Source organism: Hyperolius riggenbachi, chromosome 11, assembly GCF_040937935.1.
Source record: "Hyperolius riggenbachi isolate aHypRig1 chromosome 11, aHypRig1.pri, whole genome shotgun sequence".
NCBI classification, from domain to species: Eukaryota; Metazoa; Chordata; class Amphibia; order Anura; family Hyperoliidae; genus Hyperolius; species Hyperolius riggenbachi.
This window is the reverse complement of record NC_090656.1, coordinates 242,501,072-242,514,384: the sequence shown is the minus strand read 5'-3', so window position 1 is coordinate 242,514,384 and position 13,313 is coordinate 242,501,072. Positions and strand designations below refer to the sequence as shown.

General features: G+C 50.3%; 2 protein-coding genes across 10 annotated transcripts in view; both read right to left on the bottom strand.

The window, feature by feature from the left end:
- SHANK2 (SH3 and multiple ankyrin repeat domains 2) overlaps nt 1–13,313 on the bottom strand; it is a 992,023-nt gene that overhangs the window by 930,976 nt on the left and 47,734 nt on the right. The gene's annotated exons all lie outside the window — the stretch shown is intronic.
- On the bottom strand, nt 7,594–12,631 carry LOC137537980 (uncharacterized). Its single transcript, XM_068259900.1, has 2 exons — nt 12,576–12,631; nt 7,594–8,560 (listed from the first exon to the last, which is right to left on the bottom strand). The coding sequence occupies exons 1-2, from the start codon at nt 12,629–12,631 to the stop codon at nt 7,594–7,596; spliced, it is 1,023 nt and encodes a 340-aa protein (XP_068116001.1).

The following is a 13,313-nucleotide window of genomic DNA, read 5'->3' as shown; positions in this document are numbered from 1 at the left end:
TAAAGGATCGCTATACACCAGCGGTTCTGGATGCTAGCCTGGCTTACAGGGGCGAAAAGAGATAATTTGCATATTCAGTAGTGGTGCACACCACAAATGTTCACTTGTAGCTGAATTATTGCAAGTTTCCTTCTGTTCTAAGAAGGCAGATTACACCAAGCATTGCTTACGAGTAGGAGGGATTTTCTGTCTCTTTTATCCCCCTTTCCATTCCTAGCAGTTTGGGTTACCCTGAGCTGCTTGGGTACTCATTTGAAAATAAGAAATATATCAATTTAAAGAGACTCTGAAGCGAGAATAAAGCTCGCTCAGAGCTCATAGTTAGCAGGGGCACGTGTGCCCCTGCTAAAACGCCGCAATACTGCGGCTTAACGGGGGTCCCTTCACCCCCAAATCCCCCTCCGTGCAGCGGGGGAGCGCTTCCGCATTGGGGCAGCCCTGCCTCACACGCGTCTGTCAGCGCGTATCTCCGCCTCTCCCCCACCCCTCTCAGTCTTCCTTCACTGAGAGGGGCGGAGGAGAGGCGGCGATGCGCCGCTGATAGACGTGCTGTAAGGCAGGGCTGCAGCCGTTAGCCCTGCCTCCAGCAGCAGCAAAATCTACGACCAATTTGGTTGTTGATTTTGAGGGGGGGGGGGGTTGGGGGTGAAGGGACGCCCGTTTAGCCGCGGGATAGCGGCGTTTCAGCAGGGGCACACGTGCCCCTGCTAACTATGAGCTCTGAAGCGAGAATTATTCTCGCTTCAGTGTCTCTTTAAAGGATGGGGATAAAGTTTTGAGTCAGCTAAACACATTTTTCAGTAGAAAAAAAAATAAAAAAAAATATTTACATAGATCTGTACATCAGTCCTGAAAGAGGGACAAATAAGAAAGAAAGAGGGACAGGGGGAACAGGGTTCCCAAAGAGGGACTGTCCCTCAGAAAAAGGGGCAGTTGGAAGTTATGTGGTTACCATACTGGGGGGATATACTTGGGGGGGGGGGGGGAGGACACTTTGGAATCTCAGCCTCTGGCCCTGGTGAACCTTGTCCCAGCCCTGAGTACAGCAGCCTGTGTGGGTGGATATAGGAGGACGCTGAGCTGAAGCCTAGAAAGGCAATGCTGGTGACACACGGTGCCATGTCCTCATTACTACATCCAGATAAAAAATTACTATTTTTCCTGGAAGTTCCCAATTATCTCCACCCCCTCAGCCTTGTAATATCTTCATATACATTTTCCTTCCACGGAACATCAAAAGCTTCATGTATTTCCCGGGAAGGCGTCTCATCAACGGTGATTAATTCTGCAGATGTTCCAGGAGGATAAAAAGCCTGAGCAGGACTCGGCTGTCTTAAATCTAATCACCAACATTAAAATCAAGTTCTTAATGATATATAGTGATTACTTGAGGTTCCTCACAGCGGGGATATAAATTACCTCGTTTTCTGATGAAGAACCCTGCTGAAGAGGAAGGCATACAAAGCATGCATACATACATATATACATACATTCCCTGCTGGAGAGGAAGGAACCGGTTGGCAGTATGGCCTAGTCCACACTAGATCCGGAAACGTATCCGTGGCTGCGTTTTTCAGCCCAGTGCCGGATACTAATGTTAAAAATAGCAGCCATCCTCACCCAAGAAAAAAACGGATCCGTCTGCGTTTGCAGGGACCCGTTTTCAAAACCAGAATGGAAGGTCTGGAATTGCTGCATTTCTACGGACCACAGATACACGGATGGGTAGTGAAAAGCAATGAGAAAACGCATCTCCATCTCCACAGGCAAAATAGCAACAAAAACTGATGAGAAAACGGATAGCCTGAACTTTATTATTGGCCCAAAAAATCCTCCCACTACCTTCCTAATGATAGAGACGTTTTCTGTCCGTGAAAAACTGAACGGAAGCTGATGCAAAACTGATGCAAAACTGATGCACTTTGATCAGTTTTCGGTCTGCTGGTACTTCCCCTAATCTTCCCCTGATCACGGACTGCAGCGTCCGTCCTGCAACCGTGCCTAGTGTGGACCTGGCCTAAGTTATCAGAAGGCTTACATGATGGTGGTCTACCCTGGAGACGAGAGAGAACCTCATGTGTGAAAGTCTTCAGTCTTCCACCTTGAACTTCAAATAGACATATAGCAGGAAGACTCGGATGAAGCAGTCATGGATAATGGGTGGTGGAAATGGTGGCGAGTGTTGTCAACCATGTCATCAATAGAGAACAAGAGACTCACTCAAGGATCCATGTCAAAGTGATGTTGGGTCAGAATGTAAATCTTCCAGCAGCATCCCCTCTTCTCCATCCTCCGCAACATTTTCAGGATCCGCTCCTACCTTTCCCCTGACATCACCAGACTCATCCATGTCCTTCACATCACCCACCTGGACTATTGAAATTCCCTTTCATCAGGCCTCCCCTCAAACAGTTTTGTCTCCCTTCAATCGGTAAACAATGCGGCAACCAGACTGGTCAACTCCTCCCATCGCAGCGTCCCCACAACTCTGCTCTGTAAAGCCCTCCACTGGCCCCCTTCAACTTCAAATTTCTGTGCCAGGCCTACAAATGGGTGCAGAGGTCCCGCCTAACCTACATCTCCGATTTTGTACACATACCAGCCTGCCCCCTCCGATCCTCCAATGGCCTGCGCCTGTTTGCACCTTGCACGTCTCACTTCCACACGCAATTGCAAGACTTCACTAGGGCTGCCCCCAGTCTCTGCACCTCACTCCCACCAGCCCTCAGACACACCCCCACCTTTAATACCTTCAAACAAGTAATTTTTTCCCCTTTAGGTAAACGTTAAATTCTCCTGGCGGAGAATACATGGGCAACTGAACTAAAACATGATCACATGGGGCTTGATTCACAAAGCGGTGCAAAGTGTTTGCACGCCTGTGAAAAGCCCCTTATCACGCCTAAACTCACTTTAGGCATGATAAGAAGAAACTCGCGCGAATTTTCCGCGCGCAAAGTTTTGCCCCATTGAACCCTATGGAACTTTGCGCGCGCGCCTGTGCGTTTGCGCTTCGCGCGAAGAGCAGCAAAAATCGGTGGTAACTCAGCTTTGCACGGCTTATCACGCCTAAAGTCTTTTAGGCGTGATAACTGAGTTATCACCGCTTTGTGAATCAAGCCCATGATCATGACCAGCCATCCGAAGACATACAAAATCAGTCGCTGGATGAAATTAGTCACATGCCTCTTAATAAACTATCTTGATGAAGTTTCACGCAGAAGAAGACTTATCTTAATTCTATTCTAGGGAAGGAGGTGGCTGGGCCTCCTCTATAGATACTGAGAACTCATCCACATGTTAAAGCATGTCAGAGGCGGAAAAAAGTGGATTCAATCAGATACTCAGTAGTTGCTTCCAGTCCTTTCTTAATCCTCCAGCACTGATCCAGCGCATGGTCTCTCTAGACCTATTTGACCGAACTCGTGAAATAGGTTTCTGGTGGTCACTTTCCAGCCATGGATGAGTGTATCCGGACTGGGCATGTGCAAGCAAGGCCCACACATGGCACCTGTGACCGAGCAGCCTCGTTCTACTGGGCAAGCACAAACCATACTCGGGCATGCCTGCTACGGATGTGCCTGCCCATGACCAGGAGCATAGCCACAGGAACGACAGGTTCAAAGAGGAACTGTGAAGCCACAGTACAGTCCTTAGGTTTTTCCACTTCTGAAGAAAGGATCTAAATGTGTACCGCCCTCTCCCCCCCCCCCAATCACAGGTTTGCTTTGAAGTCCGACATGGGTAAATATTTTTGTTGTTTTTCCTGGAGAGCCCCTTTAAGCAGACATATACACATATATATATATATATACACACACACACACACACACACACACACACACACACACACACACACATAAAAAACCCCAGCGTGAGAGATAGGAGGGGGTAAAGGGGGATGTAGCAGAGTGGAGAGAGATGTGGCGAGATTGTGGAGAAGCTTAGAAGAGCTCTTCAAGCTCCATCGATCATTCAGAGGTTCTGAGCTACTCTCATAACACACCTGATAACTCGAGAGCTTTCCAAGCACAATTCAATGATTTAATGCACTTCCAAGCAATCACTCCAAGGCTTCCTCCAGTGGTTCCAACAAGGATTAATGTGAAGAGGGCTTACTGGAGAAATAATGTCAAGTAACAGCACAGAAGACAGAAATCGAGCACTGAGCTGCCCGAAGAAAAGACCGGCAAACCCTGCCGAGCCCCTTTCACCCGCAAACCACGCTGAGCCCCTTTCACCCGCAAACCACGCTGAGCCACTTTCACCCGCAAACCCTGCCGAGCCCCTTTCACCCGCAAACCACGCCGAGTCCCTTTCACCCGCAAACCACGCTGAGCCACTTTCACCCGCCAACTCTGCCGAGCCCCTTTCACCCGCAAACCACGCTGAGCCACTTTCACCCGCCAACCCTGCCGAGCCCCTTTCACCCGCAAACCACGCCGAGTCCCTTTCACCCGCAAACCACGCTGAGCCCCTTTCACCCGCAAACGACGCTGAGCCACTTTCACCCGCAAACCCTGCCGAGCCCCTTTCACCCGCAAACCACGCCGAGTCCCTTTCACCCGCAAACCACGCTGAGCCCCTTTCACCCGCAAACCACGCTGAGCCCCTTTCACCCGCAAACCCTGCCGAGCCCCTTTCACCCGCAAACCACGCTGAGCCACTTTCACCCGCAAACCACGCTGAGCCCCTTTCATCCGCAAACCACGCCGAGCCCCTTTCACCCGCAAAATCGCCGAGTCCCTTTCACCCGCAAACCACGCCGAGCCGCTTTCACCCGCAAACCCTGCCGAGCCCCTTTCACCCGCAAAATCGCTGAGTCCCTTTCACCCGCAAACCACGCCGAGCCCCTTTCATCCGCAAACCACGCCGAGCCCCTTTCACCCGCAAAATCGCCGAGTCCCTTTCACCCGCAAACCACGCCGAGCCGCTTTCACCCGCAAACCCTGCCGAGCCCCTTTCACCCGCAAAATCGCCGAGTCCCTTTCACCCGCAAACCACGCTGAGCCTCTTTCACCCGCAAACCACGCTGAGCCCCTTTCACCCGCAAACCCTGCCGAGCCACTTTCACCCGCAAACCACGCCGAGCCCCTTTCACCCGCAAACCACGCTGAGCCCCTTTCACCCGCAAACCACGCTGAGCCCCTTTCACCCGCAAACCCTGCCGAGCCCCTTTCATCCGCAAACCACGCCGAGCCACTTTCACCCGCAAACCATGCCGAGCCACTTTCACCCGCAAACCACGCTGAGCCCCTTTCACCCGCAAACCCTGCCGAGCCCCTTTCACCCGCAAAATCGCCGAGTCCCTTTCACCCGCAAACCACGCCGAGCCGCTTTCACCCGCAAACCACGCCGAGCCCCTTTCACCCGCAAACCACGCTGAGCCCCTTTCACCCGCAAACCACGCTGAGCCCCTTTCACCCGCAAACCCTGCCGAGCCACTTTCACCCGCAAACCACGCCGAGCCCCTTTCACCCGCAAACCACGCTGAGCCACTTTCACCCGCAAACCCTGCCGAGCCCCTTTCACCCGCAAACCACGCCGAGCCCCTTTCACCCGCAAACCCTGCCGAGCCCCTTTCACCCGCAAACCACGCTGAGCCCCTTTCACCCGCAAACCCTGCCGAGCCCCTTTCATCCGCAAACCACGCCGAGCCACTTTCACCCGCAAACCATGCCGAGCCACTTTCACCCGCAAACCACGCCGATCCACTTTCACCCGCAAACCACGCCGAGCCCCTTTCACCCGCAAACCCTGCCGAGCCCCTTTCACCCGCAAACCCTGCCGAGCCCCTTTCACCCGCAAACCACGCCGAGCCACTTTCACCCGTAAACCACGCCGAGCCCCTTTCACCCGCAAACCCTGCCGAGCCACTTTCACCCGCAAACCCTGCCGAGCCACTTTCACCCGCAAACCCTGCCAAGCCCCTTTCACCTGCAAACCCTGCCAAGCCACTTTCACCCGCAAACCCTGCCAAGCCCCTTTCACCTGCAAACCACGCCGAGCCCCTTTCACCTGCAAACCCTGCCGAGCCCCTTTCACCCGCAAACCCTGCCGAGTCCCTTTCACCTGCAAACCCTGCCGAGCCCCTTTCACCCGCAAACCACGCCGAGCCTCTTTCACCCCCTCCACATTCACGGGGGAAACTCTGTGGTGAATAAGAAGCCACCCACTTAAGCGAGAAATGGATCTCCAACATAAATTATTTCCCGACCTTAAAGGCCCTTTTACTGTTTATAGCAACAATATCCAATGCATTTTTTTTGCTACAGGAACAGGGCAGCACGGTGGCGTAGTGGTTAGCTCTCTCGCCTTGCAGAGCTGGGTCCCTGGTTCGAATCCCAGCCAGGGCACTATCTGCAAAGAGTTTGTATGTTCTCTCCGTGTCTGCGTGGGTTTCCTCCGGGTACTCCGGTTTCCTCCCACATTCCAAAAACATACGGATAAGTTAATTGGCTTCCCCAAAAATTGGCCCTAGACTACAGTACTTACACTACATAATACAGACATATGGCAATGGTAGGGATTAGATAGATTGTGAGCTCCTTTTGAGGGACAGTTAGTGACAAGAAGTATAAATATATATATATACTTACTCTGTACAGCGCTGCGTTATATGTCGGCGCTATATAAATAGTAATAATAAATAATAATAATAATAATTGCTTATGTTCAAACACATGATTTAAAGATATTATTATATCTATATATTACCCTGTACAGTGATGCGTAAGATGTCAGCGCTATATAAATAATAATCTATCTTGATGATCAGATTTCATAACAACGTATGTCTGTGTGTGTGTGGATGCGTGACACGGAGGACTGGATTTACGGCTAGGCCTGTGCGGAGGACGGGGCACCCAAACTACACGGACAATGAGAAACTGCCTGGATTATCAAGGCCGACAGGGAGAAGCTAGCGGGAAATGGAACAGTTTCACAACCCGTCCGGCGTGATTTGGAAGCAGCGACCGTCTGCGATGATAAATTCATGTGGATGACATTCAGGCATTTATGGAAATCAGAGGGCTGCCTTTCTAATGAAGCCATCTTCTGAGATTCCGGCGGGGTCTACGGCATTTCTATATGAGGACAGGAAGTGCGGGCTTATTAAGTTTCAAAAGAAAATGTCAGGCGGCCTTTTAAGTAGCCGTCTCATCAAAAGGAATGCAGATGATTCAGATCGGCAGGAGTGGAGCGGGACTACAAACTTCTGAGGTCTGGAGGCTAATCTCATGCAGATACATTAAAGGACAGCTGCAGTGACAGGGATGTGGAGGCTGCCATATTTATTTCAGTTGCTGCTGATGCACTGCTTGTAATACTTTTAGCCATAGTCCCTGAACATGCATGCAGCAGATCAGGTGCTTCTGACATTATTGTCAGATCTGACAAGATTAGCTGCAAGCTTGTTTCTGGTGTGATGCAGATACTGCTGCAGCCAAAGAGATCAGCAGGACAGCCAGGCAACTGGTATTGCTTAACAGGAAATAAAAATGGCAGCCTCCATATCTCTCTCACTTCAGGTGTCCTTTAAAGTCCCTCCTCTTCGCCAGCGGGCCTCCTGGCTTCCTCGGGTGTTTGGCGTCACAGTGAGAGCTTGTACCACGTAACTTGACATACAGTGGCATCACTACATGTGGCAGTGTCATGTGGAACAGGCGCTCGCAGTGACGGCAAACACCAGAGGAGGCCAGGAGCGGCGGAGAGGTGATGGTGAACACCAGAGGAGGCCCGGAGCGGCAGAGAGGTGACTGTGAACACCAGAGGAGGCCAGGACCGGCGGAGTGGTGACAAGTGAGCACCAGAGGAGGCCAGGACTGGCGGAGAGGTGTAGGTGAACACCAGAGGAGGCCAGGACAGGCGGAGAGGTGACGGGGAACACCAGAGGAGGCCAGGATTGGTGGAGAAGTGACGGCAAACACCAGAGGAGGCCAGGACCAGCGGAGAGGTGACGGTCACACCAGAGGAGGCCAGGACCGGCAGAGAGGTGACGGTGAACACCAGAGGAGGCCAGGGCCAGCGGAGAGGAGACGGTGGACACCAGAGGAGGCCAGGACCGGCGGAGAAGTGACAGTGAACACCAGAAGAGGCCAGGAGCGGCGGAGAGGTGACGGTGAACACCAGAGGAGGCCCGGAGCAGCGGAGAGGTGACGGTGAACACCAGAGGAGGCCCGGAGCAGCGGAGAGGTGACGGTGAACACCAGAGGAGGCCAGGACCGGCGGAGAGGTGACGGTGAACACCAGAGGAGGCCAGGACCGGCGGAGAGGTGACTGTGAACACCAGGGGAGGCCAGGACCAGCGGAGAGGTGACGGTGGACACCAGAGGAGGCCAGGACCAGCGGAGAGGTGACGGTGAACACCAGAAGATGCCAGGACCGGCGGAGGGGTGACTGTGAACACCAGAGGAGGCCAGGACCAGCCGAGAGGTGACGGTGGACACCAGAGGAGGCCAGGACCGGCGGAGAGGTGACGGTGAACACCAGAGGAGGCCAGGACCGGCGGAGAGGTGACTGTGAACACCAGAGGAGGCCAGGACCAGCGGAGAGGTGACTGTGAACACCAGAGGAGGCCAGGACCAGCGGAGAGGTGACGGTGGAAACAAAATGTCTAGGAATAAAAAAAGGCCTCTATGGATGAATAGAAAGGTTAGGGATAAAATGAAGAGGAAAAAGAATGCCTATAAGGTCCTAAAACAGGAGGGGACCGAGGCTGCACTAAGCAATTATAAGGAGTGCAATAAAAATTGTAAAAAAGAAATTAGGCTGGCAAAGATCGAAGCTGAAAATCAAATCGCTAGGGATATCAAATCTAACCCAAAAAAGTTTTACAAGTACATCAACTCTAAAAAAAGAAAGGTTGACTGTATAGGACTCCTAAAGGATGAGGGTGGGAACTCAATGGTGAATGACCAAGGTAAGGCAGAGTTATTAAATGCTTTCTTTGCTTCTGTCTTCACAAAGGAAACAGCACTGTTGCAAATTACAGAGGCAGAAGAGTCTCAATCTTCTAACTGTAATATTAAATACTTAACGCAGGAAGAAGTAAAGGCAAGACTAAATAAATTAAAAATAGACAAGGCACCTGGCCCGGATGGCATGCATCCTCGGGTCCTAAGGGAATTAAGTTCAGTTATAGCTAAGCCCCTTTATCTTATCTTTTGTGACTCTCTTGCAACTGGCAGAGTCCCAGTGGATTGGCGTACAGCCCACGTTTTCCCATTATTTAAGAAGGGCAAAAAATCTGATCCAGGAAATTATAGACCTGTAAGCTTAACATCAGTTGTATGCAAACTATTTGAGGGGTTACTAAGAGATACTATACATGACTTCATAGTAGAAAATAATCTTATTTCTCAGCATCAACATGGGTTTACTAAAGACAGGTCCTGTTTGACTAACATGCTCAGCTTTTGAGGATGCAAGGACTGGGGAAGAGTCTGTGTTCATGGATAGGGAACTGGCTAATGGACAGAAAACAAAGAGTTGTGGTCAATGGATCGTACTCAAAATGGGAGACTGTTAGCAGTGGGGTCCCACAGGGGTCTGTACTGGGTCCAGTGCTCTTCAATTTATTTATTAATGACCTAGTAGATGCAGTAGTGAGCAATGTTGCTATTTTTGCAGATGATACAAAATTGTGCAGAATCATCAACTCTCAGGAAGATAGTGTCATATTGCAACAGGATCTGGATAGGATGGCTATATGGGCACATACATGGCAGATGAAATTCAATGTTGACAAATGTAAAGTCATGCATTTTGGTCGTACCAATCAGGGAAGGATCTAGACCAAGTTGCGCCTGGGGTAAGGTCAGGTTTTGGCGCCTAAAGGTCAGGTTTTGGCGCCTAAAAGTCTGGTTTTGGCGCCTAAAGGTCAGGTTTTGGCGCCTAAACTGCCATTCCCCATCCAAATTTTGCCACCTTTTTAAGAATTCAACAAACTGCGCCTGGGGCAAGAGACCCGCCTGCCCCCCCCCCCCTAGATCCGTCCCTGGTACCAATGGTCTAGCACCATACAAAATAAATGGGATACAGTTGGGGACATCAAACTTGGAGAAGGACTTAGGAGTACTCATCGACAACAAGTTAAATAATCGTACTCAATGCCAAGCCGCTGCAGCTAAAGCTAACAAAATTTTGGGATGCATTAAAAGGGAAATAAAAACTCGAGATGCTAGCATAATATTGCCCCTGTTTAACTCTCTAGTAAGGCCACATCTATAATATGGAATTCAGTTCTGGGCACCACATTACAAAAAAGATATTGCAGTTTTAGAGCAGGTGCAGAGACGAGCAACAAAATTGATACGTGGGATGGAAGGTCTCGCTTACCAAGAAAGGTTAGATAAACTGGGTTTATTTAGTCTAGAGAAAAGACGCCTTAGAGGAGATCTAATTAACATGTATAAATACATCAGAGGGCAATATAATAGCTTGGCGGATAAGCTTTTTGTCCCTAGGCCTTCTCTAAGGACTAGAGGACATGATCTGCGCATGGAAGAAAAACGTTTTAGCCATTTATTTAGGAAAGGGTTCTTTACAGTAAGAGTGATTAAGATGTGGAATGCATTGCCACAGGAAGTCGTTATGGCAAACTCTATACCTGCATTTAAAGGGGGCTTAGATGCTTTCCTTGCGTTGAAAGACATCCATGGCTACAATTACTAGGTAGTGCCCAGTGGTGTTGATCCAGGGATTTTATCTGATTGCCATCTGGAGTCGGGTAGGAATTTTTCCCTTTTGGGCCTAATTGGACCATGCCTTGTAGGGGTTTTTTCGCCTTCCTCTGGATCAACAGGGATATGTGAGGGAGCAGGCTGGAGTTGTACTTTGTACTGGTTGAACTCGATGGACGTATGTCTTTTTTTCAACTAAAATAACTATGTAACTATGTGAACACCAGAGGAGGCCAGGACCGGCGGAGAGGTAACGGTGAACACTAGAGGAGGCCAGGACCGGCAGAGAGGTAACGGTGAACTCCAGCGGAGGCCAGGACCGGCAGAGAGGTGACGGTGAACACCAGAGGAAGCCAGGACCGGCGGAGAGGTGACGGTGAACACCAGAGGAGGCTAGGACCGGCGGAGAGGTGACGGTGAACACCAGCGGAGGCCCGGAGCGGCAGAGAGGTGACGGTGAACACCAGAGGAGGCCAGGACCGGCGGAGAGGTGACGGTGAACACCAGAGGAGGCCAGGACCGGCGGAGAGGTGACGGTGAACACCAGAGGAGGCCAGGACCGGCGGAGAGATGACGGTGAACACCAGAGGAGGCCAGGACCGGCGGAGAGGTGACGGTGAACACCAGAGGAGGCCAGGACCGGCGGAGAGGTGACGGTGAACACCAGAGGAGGCCAGGACCGGCAGGGAGGTGACACTGAGGATCCCGTCCTCACTCCAGACTTTGAATCTTCGGTGGGTGGTGGTTCGCTCTCCAAGGAAAAAACTGTTGGGTCCAGAGGAACTCAAAACTGCCCCGCCAAAGGAATAAGCAAAGTCCGAGATCAGTCTGCACACCATTTGATAATTATTACATAGTTACATAGTTATTTTGGTTGGAAAAAGACATACGTCCATCGAGTTCAACCAGTATAAAGTTATTATTATTATTATTATTATTATTTATATAACGCTGACATCTTCCGCAGCGCTGTACAGAGTATATATTGTCTTGTCACCAACTGTCCCTCAGAGGAGCTCACAATCTAATCCCTACCACAGTGATATGTCTATGTATGTATCATGTAGTGTATGTATCCTAGTCTAGGGCCAATTTGGGGGAAAGCCAATTAACTTATCTGTATGTTTTTGGGGTGTGGGAGGAAACCGGAGTGCAAGGAGGAAACCTACACAGACACAGGGAGAACATACAAACTCCTTGCAGATGTTGACCTGGCTGGGATATGAACCGGGGACCCGATGTTGCAAGGAGAGAGCGCTAACCACTACGCCGCCGCGCTGCCCGTGGCACACGTCAACCTGATAATTAACAATTGTTTTGGAGCCGCGAGGGGACAGTACTGTCGGCCCAATCTGATTAAGGTATCTGATGAAGAGGACCCCTTGCGGCCCCCGAAAACAATTGTCAATTATGCTTCAAAGAATAAAACACTTCAGCATTATCAAACGGTGTGCAAACCGATCTCAAACTTTGCTATTACTTTATGGGTGTGGCTTGACACTCAGGCAATGCGCCATCCTTTACAGTGTGCCACTCCAGACCTACCCCTAAGGAATAAGGGATTGGGGAAAATATGGGGTGAAGGAGGCACACCAATGGCCATGGTGATTGTTTTAAAGACATAGGAGGGGTAGCTCAGCGCTCAATAGACAACGCATTTCGTGGATCCCGCTCACTTCCTCAGGTGAAGTAATCTGTCTCTTCAAAGACAAAGTTTGTAGTAAGGAGTGCTCCTGCAAAACGTGTTGGCTTTTTAAAGTATCAAATAAAATCACCTATTTATTCTTTGAAAGCGATATAGATTTTATATGCGCTACCCTCCTACATTTAAGAAAATCCGTAAGAACACACCCCCCCCCCCCATCCCCCACCTCCCCGGGGGATACTCACCTCTTGGGATGGGAAAGCCTCTGGATCCTTATGAGGCGTCCCCCATCCGCCTCCATCCCGGCGATCCAGCGCTGTCCCCCCCCCCCGAGCTTCAGAGAAGTGAATATTTACCTACCGCGGTCATCCAGCGCAGGTGCAGCAGCGGCTGTGGGTTTGGGGCTTGCAGCACTGGAGCGCTGGACGGAGGAGGAGGGGAAGCCTCAATAGGATCCGAGTCAAGTTTCTTACAGTTCAACTTTAAAACAAACATTATTGTCATTGGGGCACCTCCATCACCATGTTGTAGGAAGTTAGTCTGAGATCATTATTCATACCTTCCTACAAGATTTCACCTCCCATCTTGAGAGATTACAGCAAAGTTAAGAGCTGCACTTGGGGACCAGGAGGGGTTAATGACTGCACTCCATAACGTATTACAGCCCTTAAAGAGGAGCTGTCAAACACACTATCTCAGAAAAAAACAACACATATATAAATAGATAAATACTTGCTCTACTTACAGAACATATGTACTGCACTGTCCACGTTTTGTTTTTAGTGTTTTTTCTAAAGTAAAAAAAGAGACAATACTTGTTAGCATTTCCCATTTTAACTGTGGCTATTTTGAAGCCAATCCTGATGTCATTTCCTCCCTTACTCTCCTCTGCTTGATTGTGTATGCATTGCCCGCCCTCCTCTGTAGAAAGTGCATTGTCTCAGCATGAGAAATATAGGCCAATCAGAGAGGAACAGAGGTGT